The sequence below is a fragment of the Hippopotamus amphibius genome, chromosome 9, assembly GCF_030028045.1.
Source record: "Hippopotamus amphibius kiboko isolate mHipAmp2 chromosome 9, mHipAmp2.hap2, whole genome shotgun sequence".
NCBI lineage: Eukaryota > Metazoa > Chordata > Mammalia > Artiodactyla > Hippopotamidae > Hippopotamus > Hippopotamus amphibius.
This window is the reverse complement of record NC_080194.1, coordinates 34,579,785-34,596,340: the sequence shown is the minus strand read 5'-3', so window position 1 is coordinate 34,596,340 and position 16,556 is coordinate 34,579,785. Positions and strand designations below refer to the sequence as shown.

At 38.2% G+C, this 16,556-nt stretch overlaps 1 protein-coding gene across 10 annotated transcripts in view; it reads left to right on the top strand.

The window, feature by feature from the left end:
• Positions 1-16,556, top strand: part of ZNF143 (zinc finger protein 143) — a 60,578-nt gene that overhangs the window by 12,078 nt on the left and 31,944 nt on the right. The window contains exons 2-9 of one of the 10 annotated variants that reach the window (XM_057750543.1): positions 2,168-2,286; positions 5,371-5,485; positions 5,725-5,817; positions 6,900-6,983; positions 7,513-7,596; positions 9,236-9,432; positions 9,999-10,073; positions 15,558-15,626. In XM_057750543.1, the coding sequence (XP_057606526.1) occupies positions 5,374-5,485; positions 5,725-5,817; positions 6,900-6,983; positions 7,513-7,596; positions 9,236-9,432; positions 9,999-10,073; positions 15,558-15,626 (714 nt within the window). In that variant the 5' untranslated portion in view covers positions 2,168-2,286; positions 5,371-5,373. Of the gene's footprint in view, positions 1-2,167; positions 2,292-5,366; positions 5,486-5,724; positions 5,818-6,899; positions 6,984-7,512; positions 7,597-9,235; positions 9,433-9,998; positions 10,074-15,557; positions 15,627-16,556 lie in introns of all 10 variants that reach the window. The other 9 variants (XM_057750541.1, XM_057750542.1, XM_057750539.1 and 6 more) reach the window with 9 other exon arrangements.

Genomic DNA, 16,556 nt, shown 5'->3' with positions numbered 1-16,556 from the left:
TATCAGAACCTCTCTCTTTCTCCTGGTGCTTCCTCAAACTCCCTAGTCTCAGTGAGAGCAAGTCAGGGCATGCTTAGTAAACTATGAAGGTGTGTCCTTATCAAGCCCTTTTGTTAGTGTTGCATTGTTGAGGTTTGAGAGAAATTTTTTTTAGGTTCTTTTTCACATCAGTGGTTCAGTTAAGAACAAACCATCACCAAAACTGACATCCCTGATGACTAGACCTAGATGTTTATTTCTAAATTCTTGTCTCTGCTCTCACCTCTTTTTCTCACAAGTATTTTAGTTTTAGGTCTCCTAGGCCTCATCTCAGTGACCTGCCAATCAGTTTCAGATATTCCATTTCTGAATGGTCCTGGAACTTGGCAAAGCTTTCAAGTTCCAACATTTCACCCATCCAGTAGAATATTCTACTTCTTTAAAATTGGCGCTATAAACTCTATCCCTCCATTTTACCCTTTAGCGTTCTGTAGAGCCTATGAAAACTCTACCTCATTCACCAGCACATTCTCTTTCCTCTGTACTTAACTGAATTACATTTCATCAGTGGAATATGCTTACTCCCTGAGTGTATTTAAATAAAACTGAAGAGATTTAAAGACAGTTTTCCACAAACCTTAATAAAAGCAGTGTAACTGAATAAGTAAACTGCAAAGGTACAGGATAGCCTGCTATTGTTATGTTGTTATACTAAGGAACTTCCTCATTCCAGGTTAGGAGATGTGATAAAATGCAGCACAAAGGACCATGCTTAAATGGAGGAGCACTTTGTATAGTAGTAAATTTATAAGGAAAATTTGGAATTGAGACCAGGTAATAGAATGGTGTAGCTTTTTTGTTAAGTATTTAGGTGAAACCAGCCTGAGGTTAGGACCTAAGCTTGACAGTTTTTGGAGGCCTGGTTTCTGTGGCTTCATGCAAAAAGACCTCTAAGATTTGTTAATCTAGATTTCTTTTTGTATCATTTCTTTTTTTTTTAAAGAACGTTTATTGAGATATAATTGACATACAATAAACTGCATATAAAGTGTACAATTTGATATTTTTTTCTTATTAGTGATGTATATATGGCAATCCCAATCTCCCAGTTCATCCCACCCCAACCCCCTCTGCTTTCCCCCCTTGTTTGTATCATTTCTTATCACAATAATGATTACTTGTAGTTGGAGTTCTTACTTTTATACCTGGACCATTAGATTTCTGTTTTCATAATAATTTGTGGTAATAATTATATCTAACAAATTAGACCAAATTTGAAATATCTAAGGACTTCATGTTTTAAAATATTGGTCTGATGTAGATTCAAACCACTGAGGAAACACTAATTTTTTTTTTAAGGGTTGAAGTCAGGTAATATTTAGTTACTAATTTTAACCATCAATTTTTAGATATTCTTCTTCCCTTTGCTAATAATTTTGGATATTTTTCACTTTTAAAATTATGAAATCTATCAAACATAAGGAGGAGTACCTGTATAAGTAATTGAATAAATGCTTATATACCCACTTGGTTTTTAAGATCCTAACATTTTGCCATATGTGTTCAGACCTTTTTTTTTTTTTTTAAATATGGTTAAAAACCCACAGCATAAGATTTACCATCTTAACCATTTTTAAGTGTAGGGTACAGTAGTTAACTATATGGACATTGTTGTGTGATAGATCTCTAGAACTTTTTCATCTCCTAAAACTGAAACTCTATACCCATCAAACAACAACTCCCCTAGTACTTGGTAACTATGATTCTACTTTCTAATTCTAAGAGTTTGTGACTACTTTAGATACCTCATATAAGAGGAATCATGCAGTATTTGTCTTTTTGTGACTAGCTTATTTCACTTAGAATAATGTCCTCAAGGTTCATCCATGTTGTAATATAAGACCGTGTTTCTTTTTTAAGACTGAATAATATTGCATTGTGTATATATAAATTGCGTTTTCTTTATCCATGCATCCATTGATGGACATTTAGGTTGCTTTCACCTCTTGCTATTGTGAATAATGCTGCAGTGAAGAAGTGTGCAGATATCTCTTTGAGATCTTGTTTTTAATCCCTTTGGATATACACCTAGATGTGGGATTGGTGGATCATATGCTAATTCTATTTGTAATTTTTTGAGGAATCTCAATAATGTTTTTATTTTATTTTTATTTATTTTGCCACACAGCTTGCGGGATCTTAGTTCTCTGACCAGGGATTGAACCTGGGCCCCTGCAGTAGAAGCGCAGAATTGTAACCACTGGACTGCCAGCCAGGGAAGTCCCAGTAGTGGACATTCTGACAAGTGTGAGGTGATTTCTTACTATGGTTTTGATTTGCATTTCCTTGACCACTAGTGATATTGAGCATATTTTCATATGTTTGTTGGCCATTTGTTTATCTTCTTTAGAGAATTTCTATTCAAGTTCTTTGTCCAGTTTTTAATTGGATTATTAGTTTTCCAATGTTGAGTTGTAGAATTTCTTTATTCTGGATGTAACATTTGCTACTTTTCATAAGTGTTTTTTTCTCTTTTCTTATGTTAGTATCCATCATCATCTTCCAGAAAGGCAGGAACTTTATTTATTACACACATCTTCATTTGAGATTCCTAGTATGCCACCACAACATCCTCCTCTGTGTCTGATTTTGGTCCATGATTATTAAAGCACAGGAAATTGACTACCTTTCACAAGGTGGCCCTTTCTAAAGATGTCATGTGTATCTTGCATGCTTATTTTCACTCAACCTGAAAATGTTGGTGCCAGAAATGATCAAGACATGATGGTGGATGTGGTATGAACAACTATAGAGTGTTTGCTCTCTAGCTTATGTATTTCATCTATTCACTATCATATTTTCCCCATTTGATCATTTTCTAACAAGGGTATTAATTGTATCACAGAGTCTTTTTGAGAATAAGATGGGCTGTGTACCTGTCATTGCTAATTATCTCTGATAATTGTAGTGCCCATTTGATCTCTTCTGAATCCTTCACCACCACATGTTATTTGCCAGCAGTTTGTGTCCAGGAATCAGCTATCTCTTCAAGATCTTTCAATTAGTGTTGATTTTTTTTCCATTAGGATAGACACTATAGGTGCTGAAACCTTCCTAAAGAAATTTAACACTTGACCAGCTTTCAGACAAGAAAGAACTTTTAGTTATTGCACATAAATCAGTTATCTGTTGGTGTAGTTGTTCAGAGGTTTATAAATAATTTAGTGAAAAAGACAAATGCTTGAATTATGGTCAAACCTTAGACATTTCATAACATCATGACCCCAATTAACTTGTAATCTGCCTTTTTGAAAATTCATCTAGATGAATACTGTAAAAATCATACAGTGCTTACTACATTTTTAAAAATTTATTTTCATTTATTGGCTGCATTGGGTTTTCGTTGTTGCGTGTGGGCTTCTGTAGTTGTGGAGAGCAGGGGCTACTCTTTGTTGTGCTGGGCAGGCTTCTCATTGTGGTGGTTTCTCTTGTTGCAGAGCTCAGACTCTGGGCACGTGGGCTTCAGTAGTTGGGGAGCGTGGGCTCATTAGTTGTGGTTCGTGGGCTCCAGAGCACAGGATCAGTAGTTGTTGCACACGGGCTTAGTTGCTCTGCGGCATGTGGGATCTTCCTGGACCAGGGCTTGAACCCGTGTCCCCTGCATTGGCAGGTGGATTCTTAACCACTGTGCTACCAGGGAAGCCCTTACTACATTTTTATAGGTGTTTTCTCTTCTATTTTCTTGTCTTATTTCTGTTATATAGTGACAGTACTTGTTCTGAAAATTTGCCTGTCCCAATCCTGTACTTATCAGGGGGCTTAACAGTGTTACTTTGAGGCTTCTCTGTTGGCCCTTAGAAGTAGCAAGGAAGTACTGAAGTTTCAGTGTGCTTTTATGAACAGTTATAGATTATAAATATTTCAGGAATTCCTGAAAAGTCAGCCCGTGATTGACTTTTATCACAGCACTGATACCTTTCTGTGAGTCTTAACCACAGTTCCCAGCCTTAATCCAAAGAGGGTGCAGTTTATAGTGTTTATAAAACAAAAATCTTCAGGTAGTCCTAAACATAAATATAATTGCAAATTATTACTGCTATCTGCATATTGCTCTTTTAAATATTGACACTGAAATCAGATCTTTAGACCTGGTGTCCAGTTCCCTGGTGTCCAGTTCCCTGGCTCAAGACAGCTAAATTATCCCTGCTTCTGTTTGAGATAACTCAAGGCCTGCAGAGGTGATGGGACCTGGAGGGAAAAGTGAGGAAGGGGGTTGTGATGTTATCTGGTAAAAGAGCCATTCATTCATCCATTTATTCAACACATATTGTGTGTCTGTTGTGTGCCAAGTACATTTTAGTCACATTAGTCAGCAGTGAGCATACAGATAAAAATCCCTGTCCATTCTGTTGGAGGGGGAAATAGATAAGAAAAAAAAAACCAAGATAAGTAAATACATGTAATGGGTCAATTTATTAGTACTGTGCCAAAATATAAAGGAGGGAAGAGGGCTAGGGTATATCATCATTGGGGGGTTGGAGGTACTGTTTGCAGTGAGGTGAATAAGGAAGCTCTCGTTGAGGTGCCATTGAACAAAGACTAGAAGAAGATGAGGGAGTAATAGTGAAGATACCAGGAAGACTGTTTCAAGCAAAAGGAACATCAAATGTCAAGGTCCTGAGGCAGCAGAGCATCTAGTATGTTTGAGGGAAAGCAAGGGCACTAGTGTGCCTGAAATGGAATGAGTGAGACAGAGAGTAGTAGGAAACGGGGGCAAGATCATTGGCCTCATAAGATAGTGTAAGGACTTTTGGCTTTCCTCTGATGAGAAATCGAAGGGTTTTGAGCAGATGAGAGATGTGATCTAACTTTTCCCTTCAAAAGGGCAATCTGACTCCTCTCAAGTAGACTGAAGCAAGTCATGGAAGAAGCAGGGAGACCAATTAAGATGTTATTGCAGTGACAGCTCAGGGTGAGAGATGGTAGTGGCTGGGACCAGAGAGAAATGCAAAGCTTGTGAGAAGTGGCCAGATTCAGCGTAGATTTCTGAAGATTGAGTCAACAACATTGACTCAATCCCTTCATGGATTCCAAGTGGGAATCTTCAACCATATTAAACTCAAAGAACACTAATTATGGGAATTTTAGACATGGTACAGAACTGATGGGCAGGACTTGTCAGTGTGTCCAGTAGTTTACTGATGAATTATTAAAAGCATGCTCTGGACTTTGGGCAAATACTCTTACCCTGCACATTAAGTGAAATTGCAGCTTATTTCAAACTCTATTTACTTCCTTAGCAGTTTTTTATGGTTCGTATATATTCTTTGTAGATTTTATTTCATATACATCATTCTTTGTTCTCAATGCCTACATTTTTCTTCAAGGTAGAAAATGTTGTTAGCCCAAATAAATCGAGATTCTCAGGGAATGACAGAGTTTCCTGGAGGAGGAATGGAGGCTCAACATGTTACCCTGTGCCTGACAGAGGCAGTAACTGTGGCAGGTGAGCAGTCTTATTTGAAGGGATCATGTGGGTTTGGAAATATTTACCCTAAGGGAAAATGAAAACTTACAACACTGTGTTTACTTTGTTCCTCCTTTAACTAAAGGCTATAAGAAATCCTATTTGAGTCTAAGTTAAGCAATCTGCCTTTTGACTAATTTTTATTTTTTTAAAATTACCTTAAACAGCATGCACATATGACAGTTATCTAAAGAAAATAACTTTTTTTTTTATAACAGATGGTGACAATTTAGAAAATATGGAAGGTGTAAGCCTGCAAGCAGTAACACTTGCAGATGGTTCTACTGCTTATATACAGCACAATTCTAAAGGTATGTGCCTTGTATACAGCGCTTGGTTATTACCAGCAATTCATAACCTCAGAGCTGGAACACCTAACAGTTATACCCTTTCCCAGTTTCTCCTAAAGACACTGTACTGCATATGGTAATTTTAAATCATTTCAGCTTAACTTGAATTTTGTTTTGGTAATTTGAGGACACCTTTTGAGATTTTTGGAAGATACTCTTAGTGAAGAATATACACTACCAATTGTAAAATAGTTAGTGGGAAGTTGCTGCATAACACAGGGAGATCAACTCGATGATGGGTGATGACTTAGAGGGCTGGGATAGGAAAAGTGGGAGGGAGTCTCAGGAGGGAGGGGATATGGGGATATATGTTTAAATACAGCTGATTCACTTTGGAGTACCTCAAAAACTGGCACAACAGTGTAAAGCAATTATATTCCAATAAAGAGCTTAAAAAAAAAAGAATTAGTGAAGAAAGGGGAGGGGGTAGTGTCCCCGACCTATTTTTAGTAAGACCTTTCTCACTTTTTCACTTTAAATTATTAATGTTTTTACAAGATAGGCATAAAAGTAAACATTTGGTTTTACTTTTACAACATTGTTTCTAAATCAGTGTTTACTTTGCTCCAAGAAATAGCCTAGTTTTCAAATTTCTTGTTTTTATGGAAACCTACTGCACATATGTGTACATAGTCAAGGGACTTGTAGCCTCCAGGGATGAGAAGGACAACTGGCCTCGCATGTACTGATATATCTTTCTGTCTTCCCAGTTTCAGCTTTGCTGTGTTCAGGGTCACTGTTCCTGAGTGGCTCTGAAAGGTAGATAGAGATTTGACTCATGTAGCTTGCTATGATGAGCCACTCTTCCTCTTGAACTTGTCTGATTGAAAATTGGAGGGGAGGAAGGGTGGCTGAGGGAGGATTTTCTGCTTTCTGTAGGATCACTGGATGTGTTATTGAATTGCTTCAGAACATTGGGGGAAGAATCAAGATGAACATGACCTTAAGTAGTGTATGTTTTTATAGTTGATACCATTTTGAAATTGTATAAAGATTAAAATTTTTGCTTGTGCTAATTTATTGGCTTAAATCTTTTGTTCTAGATGGAAAACTCATAGATGGTCAGGTCATTCAGTTGGAGGATGGTTCTGCTGCTTATGTTCAACATGTACCCATACCTAAAAGTAGTAAGTATTTGATACTTACCTTTCTAATTCTCATACTTCACTATTTGCTGCCTCCAGCTGCCTCTTACTACTTAAACTTGGTCCTGATCTCTAGTCCTGCTTCTGAAAGGGGAGATGGGTAGATGTCAAAGAGAGGATCTAAAGGCCATTTTAACTTAATTCAGACTTTCTCTCAAAGATAATGGAAAATAAGTTATTAGACTACTCTGGAGATAAATGGGCAACAGTTCTAAGTAAATATTTCTATTATTTGAGCTAAATCGTACGTCTTCTCATTTTCTTTATTTTTTCTCCTTCTTTCAATTCTCCTTATCCCCGATATATATTCTTAAAACAGGTATTCTAATATCTTTTTACCTTTAAGCACCTTATTCAGAGCAGCTTTGCTGAAATTATTTAAATATTCAAGGACCCATAAAGCAAATGTAGGTTTTTATGATATGTTTATTGGTTTATTGACTCTATTGTTGCTAAGTTATCAGAATGTGCTTGAAAAACATGGGATCTAAATGTAAGTATTGTTCTTGAGCAGGGGACAGTTTGCGTTTAGAGGATGGGCAAGCAGTGCAGTTAGAAGATGGAACTACAGCATTTATTCATCATACCTCCAAAGGTAAATTAGCTTTGAGCATTTGAATAAAATAAGGGAGAGGTAGGGTGTGGGAAAAATAAGATCTGCCTTTAGTTGCTGAAATGCTGTCATGTAAAAGAAGAATTATGCTTGTTCTCTTAAATATAAGATGGCAGCTTTTGGCGCAGTCTAAGGAAAAACTTTCTAATAATTTGAGTTGTCCAGTAACAGGTTGGAATAGCAAACCCCTGGTCCCTGGAAGACTTCAAATAGAGAGTGCTTTTAAAGTATGAAATTAAACATTTGAAAGTTAAATTGTTGATCTTTTTTTCTTCCTTTTAAATATAATGTCTTTAGGAAGGTCCTTTGCCCCTTGTGTTGGTCTTTAAAGCTAAATAAAAATTTTTAAACTAACTGATGCAAATATGGCAAATGTTCATGTTTATTAACTTTGTGTAGGGAAGACCAGGGGTTGGATGTGGAATGCGTAGGAGCAGAGAGCACAGCTCTGCAGCCAGACTATCTGGATTCACATCTGGGTCTGCTGTCTTTTAACTGTGTGCCCTTGAGCAAGTTATTTAACCTTCTTGTGCTTCAGTTTCATCATCCGAAATGAGGACTATAATAAGTATCCACATCATAGGGTAGTTGTGAAGACAAAATGTACAGACTTGTAAAGCACTTGGAATAATATTTGTCACATAGTAAATGCTCAATAAAGATTAGCTGTTGTTATTACTTTATAGAATATTTTATTATAGAATGACTGTAAATGTTTTAAAAGACTATTTAGTTGCAAAACCAAAGGAAGAAATTTTTTAAAATTTAGAATATTTGAATTTGTAAGTAAATTTATTTGAAGTTGAGAAAAAGTAAACTGAATTTTCTTTAGCAGTGGGAGTTGATCACAGGTTCACTGTAATTGGCTAGATTTATTATTTCACAATGCTGTATGTATCTTGGTATGGTTATTTAGAGGGGGAAAAAACCATGGAGTCATACTGATGTGAGTTCAGATCCTCATTTCTCTACATACTGCTTTTGACTGTTAATTGTTAGTTTCTTTTATTTCCTGGGTCCTAAGGAAAATGACTTTACATCTTCAAGCCTCAGTTTCCCATTTGTACAATAGGGTGGTAAATATACCTGCCTCACAGAATTGTGAGGAGTGAGTAAAATAACACACATAAAGCACACGGGCACTGCTCATAGTAGCTGCTCAATAAAAGTCCATTCCCGGGCCTCCTAGGTGGTGCAGTGATTAAGAATCTGCCTGCTGATGCAGGGGACACGGGTTCCATCCCTGCTCCAGGAAGATCCCACATGCCGAGGAGCAGCTAAGCCCATGTACCACAACTATTGAGCCTGTGCTGTAGAGCCCATGAGCCACAACTATTGAGCCCATGTGCTGCAGCTACTGAAGCCCACCTGCCTAGAGCCTGTGCTCCGCTGCAACAAGGGAAGCCTCGGCGATAAGGAGCCCGCACACCACAACAAAGAGTAGCCCTTGCTCGCCACAACTAGAGAAAGCCTGCATGCAGCAACGAAGACCCAACACAGCCAATAAATAAATAAATAAATAAATTTATTTTAAAAAAAAGTTCATTCCCTTCTTCCTTTAAATCTGTAACTGCTTATCAAACTACCTTTAATTTAATGCCATTCTCTTCCACTCCCTCAGATAGTTATGACCAGAGTGCATTACAGGCAGTTCAGCTGGAAGATGGCACCACAGCTTACATCCACCATGCAGTGCAAGTCCCGCAGTCTGACACCATCTTGGCAATTCAGGCTGATGGGACAGTGGCAGGTCTGCACACTGGGGATGCCACGATCGACCCTGACACCATCAGTGCTTTGGAACAGTATGCCGCAAAGGTACAGCATTTTACATTGTCAAGAACATCCCAGATACAGCTTCTTTATCTTTCATTAAAAGGAAAGAAAGCAAAAAATAAGAAACTAGAAATTCAAAGTCAAAATCAGACAGCATCAAGGGGAAGATCAGCATTTATCTTAAAAGAAGGAAACAGTAGAAAGAAATATTTGAAGAAAAATAAAGGAATGGAATAAAAGCTTATAGAAGAGAAATGGGTGGCAGGTAATTCACAAAAATATATATTCAAGGATGAGTGCCATAAAAGAAGCAATATGAGGTATAGATGGAACTGCTTATGAATCATGAAGTAGAAATTAGAGATTGGAAAAGGTGAAGGAAAGTCTCAATTAAGTTTTACATCAAAAGGGCTGTGTTTTTTCCCTGCATTGAAATTATTAATATATTGTTTATATGATTTAAAAGATTTTCCCCCCACCATTTATAATGGAAAATTTCAAACATACACAAAAATAAATGATAATGAATCCTCATGTACTTATCTCCTAGCCCAAACAGTTATGAAGAAATATGTAAAAATTTTTTAAACTTTATTTTATTCCCGTAGGTGTCCATTGATGGAAGTGAAAGCGTAACAGGTTCAGGAATGATTGGAGAAAATGAGCAAGAGAAGAAAATGCAGGTATGTAAGTTTACCTTTTTATATGTCTCTTTTTCATAGCATTTCTGGCCCTTCTAGAGATGAAAGCAAGAATTGAGAACCCACTACCTCTCTAGGAAAATCTTACCAGTTCAGAAAAGCAGTGTATGCATTAGGCAGCACCTTTCTCAAGCTACCTCAGGTCTCAAAATTCATTATATGGATGAAAGTGGCACTAAAGAAATAGAAATATCATAGGAATCCAGGTGATCTTGCGTTCTAGAGTCCAAGGCAGTTTTGAATACCAGGTGGTCTTTTGTGTGCCCCACCCATGGCAGTTCGTGGATCCTTTTTCCGGGCCTTCACCCTTACTGTGACTAACTAACCCTTGCTACTTTGGTTTTTATATCTTTTTGTTTCTTCTGTTTACAACATGTTCGCTCTATAAATTCCTTTTCAACTTCTGGAGAGAAGGTCCAGCCTAGCTAATTATCATTGTTCTTTCTGGGCAAAGCTGTTTCTACCTCTTCTACCAGACTCTTTTCTGGGCTGCAGATGGCCACGGGTTAGCTGCCCTTGATTCAGGTGTTTACCTTGGGTCCAGTCACTGGCTATCCCTTATCCAAATAACAGCCTAGAGCAACAGAGCCTCTACAAGTTTTGTAGTTAAGTACAAAGTAGTCACAGATGCTGCTTTGGTTCTGGGAGATCTAAAAGTCAAAATTCAAGATTCTGTTTTGAATTATGTGTTTTTGTGTTTGAGGGGTTAGTGTTTGTGTGGGTGGGTGTTCTTGGAGCTTATGTAATCATTGTAGTATATATATTTTTTAATTTTTTCATTAGTTATCTATTTTATACTATTAATGTATATGTGTCAACCTCAATCTTCCCAATTCATCCCCTCCCACTCCACCCTACCCCGGTTTTCCCCCTCGGTGTCCCTATGTTTGTTTTCTATTATAATCGTTGTAGTATGTTGTTGCTTTAATACTGCTCCTTTTTTTCTCAGCAATTATCTCTAAAATTTTGCTGTCTGCTCCCTCATAGTATTGGCATTCTTCCAAGAGTTTTATCATATTTAACTCCTATTCTAAAGTTATTGCTTCAGGGCCACACTTTTTAACTTGAGCTTTAGCAACACCACTTAATGCCATTGAGTAGCACTGTTGGGGGTTATCAAGTAGTACTATTGGGAGTTATCAGGAAGATTTGATATTAATAATAAAATAAAAGAAATCACTGGTAAAAAATTGATACTTTTAAACATTGCTGAATAGCCAGTATTTCTATTTACCACTGAAGTGATGCCATGAAGTAGCAGTGACATAAACATAGTTTGTAATTCATTAAGCCCACCAGCTTTAAAACTAGGTGATTCTCGCGACTTCCTAGGTGGCGCAGTGGTTAAGAATCCGCCTGCCAGTGCACGGGGATATGAGTTCAACCCCTGCCCAGGAAGATCCCACATGCCGCAGAGCAACTAAGACTGTGTGCCACAGCTGTTGAGCCTGTGCTCTAGAACCCGTGAGCCACAGCTGCTGAGCACACGCTCTGCAACTACTGAAGCCCCCATGTCTAGAGCCTGTGCTCCACAACAAGAGCAGTCGCCTAAATGAGAAGCTCACGCACCTCAGTGAAGAGTAGCCCCCATTCGCCGCAACTAGAGAAAGCCCATGTGCAGCAACAAAAACCCAATGCAGCCAATAAATAAATAAAGTATGTTTTAAAAAAAAAACAAACTAGGTGATTCTTGGCAAAATTTTCAAGCCTTTGAATTCATAAAATGAGACTTTAATATTTTTTATACTGCAGTATGTCAAATCTGTCTAGTCAAAATCTACTAAATTGCAAACACAGTGTTATGAAAACCAAATGAGAGCTTCATTTTTTAAAATTAATTAATTTATTTTTGGCTGCATTGGGTCTTAGTTACTGTGTGAGGGCTTTCTCTACTTGTGGCGAGCAGGGGCTGCTCTTCATTGTGGTGTGCGGCTTCTCATTGCAGTGGCTTCTCTTGTTGCGGAGCACGGGCTCTAGGCACATGGACTTCAGTAGTTGCAGCACGTAGGCTCAGTAGTTGTGGCTCATGGGCCCTAGAGTGCAGGCTCAGTAGTTGTGGCACATGGGCTTAGTTGCTCCACGGCATGTGGGATCTTCCCAGACCAGGGCTTGAACCTGTGTCCCCTGCATTGGCAGGTGGATTGTTAACTACTGTGCCACCAGGGAAGTCCCAGGAATTTCATTTGATTAATATTTTCGGTAACATGTGAAAACATAATTTGTGAAAACATAATTTGTAAATGTGTAAGCATTATGCACCATTGTTGATGCTTTACATGTTCTGTTAGAACCCAAGGCCGTTTTTCATGGGTTTCCATTAGTTTTGACTTCATTAAAAACTAATTTTATTTCCATTGGAGATCAGAGTCCTTTTGGCTTGGCTGTTTGTTTGTTTGTTTGTTTGTTTTAGGCCGCACCATGTGGCTTGTGGGATCTTAGTTCTCTGACCAGGGATCGAATCCAGGGCCCCAGCAGTGAGAGTGCTGAGTCCTAACCACTGGACCGCCAGGGAATTCCCTGACTTGGCAGTTTTAATCAGAGCTCCAAATAGCTGGACAACACAGGCCATCAAGCTAGCTCAAGGAAAAAGAGATATGTTGTAAGGATACAGCCGAGCTTACAAGAAACTAAGAACAGAAACTGCTGAACAGCTAGGCTTCACAGGAACCAGAATTGCAAAGGAGTCGGGACTGGAGCCTGATATCACTCCTTTTTCTTTCTTCTGCCCTCTTCCATGGCATCTCTGCTCCCTTCTTTTCTCTGCACACAGGCTTCCTCTGCATCTTCGTTGAGTGCATTTGGTTTCATCACAGTCATGCTTTCTCAGGTTTACCACCCACGAACAAGTCAATATTTCCCTTTATTTCTTAAGTCATATCCCAGGGAAGGAGAATTTGTGGACTCAGCTTGACTTTTTAAGCCAGGCCATATAAAGTATAGATCACTGGCTGGCCTTAGATATGCCATCTTCTCTGATATCAAGGTCTATGGCTGGGGTAGCAAATTCTCCCAGGACATGGGTTGGATAATTACCCCAAAACCTGTTTAGTATAGACAGTTTGAATGCGGGTCATATTTCATATATATTTTCTGTACTTTTACCTAGCTGTGTGATCTTGAGCAAGTGAACCTTGTCTTGCTTTGCTTTGCTTTGCTTTGCTTTGCTTTGCTCTGCTCTACTCTGCTTTGCTCGCTTTTAATTTCTTTCTTTCTTTCCTTCTTGGCTGTGTTGAGTATTTGTTGCTGTGCAAGGGCTTTCTCTAGTTGCGGAGAGTGGGGACTACTCTTTGTTGCCGTGCACAGGCTTCTCGTTGTGGTGGCTTCTGTTGCGGAGCACGGGCTCTAGGCATGAGGGCTTTAGTAGTTGTGGCTTATGGACTCTAGAGCACAGGCTTAGTAGTTGTGGCACACGGGCTTAGTTGCTCCATGGCATGTGGGATCTTTCCGGACCAGGGCTCGAACCTGTGTCCCCTGCATTGGCAGGCGGATTCTTAATCACTGCACTACCAGGGAAGCCTGAACCATGCTTTTCTAAGGCTCTTTTTTTCACCCCTAAGAGAAAGGTATTAGATCAGTGGTTATTAATCAAAGCCAACATGACTTTGAGCTGTGGAGCTTTTGAAAAATAATCCAAGACCCACTTCCGGAGATTTGATTGGTAGGTCTGGGATGGAACCCAGGATTTTTTTTTTTTAATAATATAATTTTTAGTGTTTTGTTTTGTTTTTTAATTCAGAGAAAAACAAAGAAAAAAACCCCAAATGACCAATTATCAGATAGCTATTGTGTACTTAAAAAAAAGGTAATCATGTTTATATTTAGAAAATCCAAGTGGTAAAAAGAGGTAAAAATAAAAAATAAAGGCCTGGATAAACAACAGGTTCCTACTGTAGCACAATATATCCTGCAATAAACTATAATGGAAAAGAATATGAAAAAGAATGTATATATATGTATGGCTGAATCATTTTGCTGTACAGCAGAAATTAACACAACATTGTAAATCAACTATACTTCAATAAAATAAATTTTTTAAAATAATTTTATTTATTTATTTATCTATTTATTTATTTATGGCTGTGTTGGGTCTTCATTGCTGTGTGTGGGCTTTATCTAGTTGTGAAGATCAGGGGCTACTCTTCATTGTGGTGTGTGGGCTTCTCAGTGGGATGGCTTTTCTTGTTGCAGAGTACAGGCTCTAGGGTGCATGGACTTCAGTAGCTGTGGCACAGGCTCAGTAGTTATGGCGCACGGGCTTAGTTGCTCCACAGCTTGTGGGATCTTCCCAGACCAGGGATCAAACCCACGTCCGCTGCATTGACAGGCGGATTCTTAACCACTGTGCCATCAGGGAAGTCCCAAAATAAATTTTTTTTAAAAGTGAAGGACAATTACCCAGTAGTAATCATTGTATAAAATCAGTGGGGTTTTTTTTTGTTTTTGAAAATCTTCCTGGCAATCCTGACTGACATGTCCCATGGTTTCCTAAAAGTCCCTCAGTTGCCACACTTCTATAACTCCTTTCTTGAGAGAGAACATATTTTTTAAAATAATTCAAGTTTCTTTCACTTTATCCTTCCCCCCAAAGAGTGTAGATTATTTACATCCTAATATACAAGTTTATATACAACAAATAACAAAAGTTGTATCTGCCATGTGCATTAGGGCATTATCATAAATTGAATTTTACTGAACCAGGCAGCAGAATGCACCAGTTATCCTCAGTCCTATCAGGTCTTTCACTCCACAACTACGAAAGCTCTGCCAGCAGCAACAAGAATGCCTTTATCTGTTTTACACAGTAGAATGCTGCATAAGATTTCATCTGACAAAGGAGTTTGACTCTTTAAAAAAAAAGTTTAAGGAAGGAAAAATACCACTGATTTCATATACTACATTTTTTATACAAACAGGCGTGTAGGCCGTACATGACTTGCACAGGGTCACATAGAGAATTTATGATAGAGCTAAGGTTATCTCTTAATTCTCAGAACATACATTAAGCATAAATAGTAATGAAGTCATTTTCTGTAAATGGTTTTAGAAGCTAATTAGTATTTACTGATATTAGCTTCTGAATGGCCCTTGAGATATTTCCCTTGCAATAATACATCAGGTTGTTTTTCTTTTGACAAGGACTACATAATACTCCATACTTAAATACCTGTTATAACTCTAGCTTACTAATTTAGCTTTTGAATTTTGGATTCTTTCCATTTTTGTCCTTAAAATATCCGCAGAATCTTCCATTGCGTTCTGTTCCATTAGTCATTGTCCTGGGCTGGTTTTCATCACTTCTTCACTCCACATTTATGATTACACAAACTTGTTTTAGTTTCCTTGCCTCTTTTGTCTTTCACTTTGTTCCACACCTTTACCAGTTTTCATTTTGAAACATAGAGGTGATCTTGGTCGATCCCTTCACTTTAAAAATTTTAATGCCTTCCTTTTACTTTCATTATCTAGGTTTGCACTTCAGAATGGCACCTAAAACTCTTCCCAAATGTGGGCCTGAACTTCCCTTTCTTTTTTATGGTATTTATTCTATTATATGGATGTAACGTTCTTATATTGTTTCCATTTCTCCCAGACACACTTCCATACTTTTGGTCATACTGTTCCCTCTGCATGGACTGCTCTCCCCAGCCCTCTTTTCAACCTCCAAATTTTTTTTTTATAAGAATTTTATTTTACTTTATTTTTTTGGCTGCGTTGGGTCTTCGTTGCTGTGCACAGGCTCTCTCTAGTTGCGGTGAGCGGGAGCTACTCTTCATTGCGGTGCACGGGCTTCTCACTGCGGTGACTTCTCTTGTGGAGCACAGGCTCTAGGTGCGTGGGCTTCAGTAACAACCTCCAAATTTCATTTCTAGACAGCTTGCCCTAACCTACAGTTCTCCCCACTTTTGAATTTTGTCCCCACAGAACTTTGCATGGACTGCTATGATAGCAATTTCTATATTGTATTATAATCCTCCATTTACAGGACAGTTTTCACTAGCTAGACTGAGAGCCCTACCAAGGCAGGAGCCATATCTTATTTATCATTGTATGAAGTAGGTACTTAACCACTCATTTGTCAAACATTTATTATTTCAGAATTTCTGCCATGGTGGAGTCAGAGGTGGGTGGAAAGGGAAGTTAATATGGAAATAGGATAAGAGGAAAGTGGTAGACAAAGCAGATTCCAAGTAGAATAAAACAGTTTATTTGAGAATTGAGATGATAAATGGTAGCTGGGATTGAGAGATAAAGGGCTTTACAAGGAAACATTTCCAGTAAAAAGGGAGAGAATTCCCATCCCACTCAAACATTCTGTGTATGGAGATAAAAGAGCAGTTTTTTGACTATATCCCTCGGGTGCTTGGAGATTTTTCCAGATGTTGTATGCTATAGGGCATTATTATTTCAGTGGCTTTCTTTCAAGAGGTTTTTCTTTTGCTAGTCAGGTATTGCTATAGGTACTCA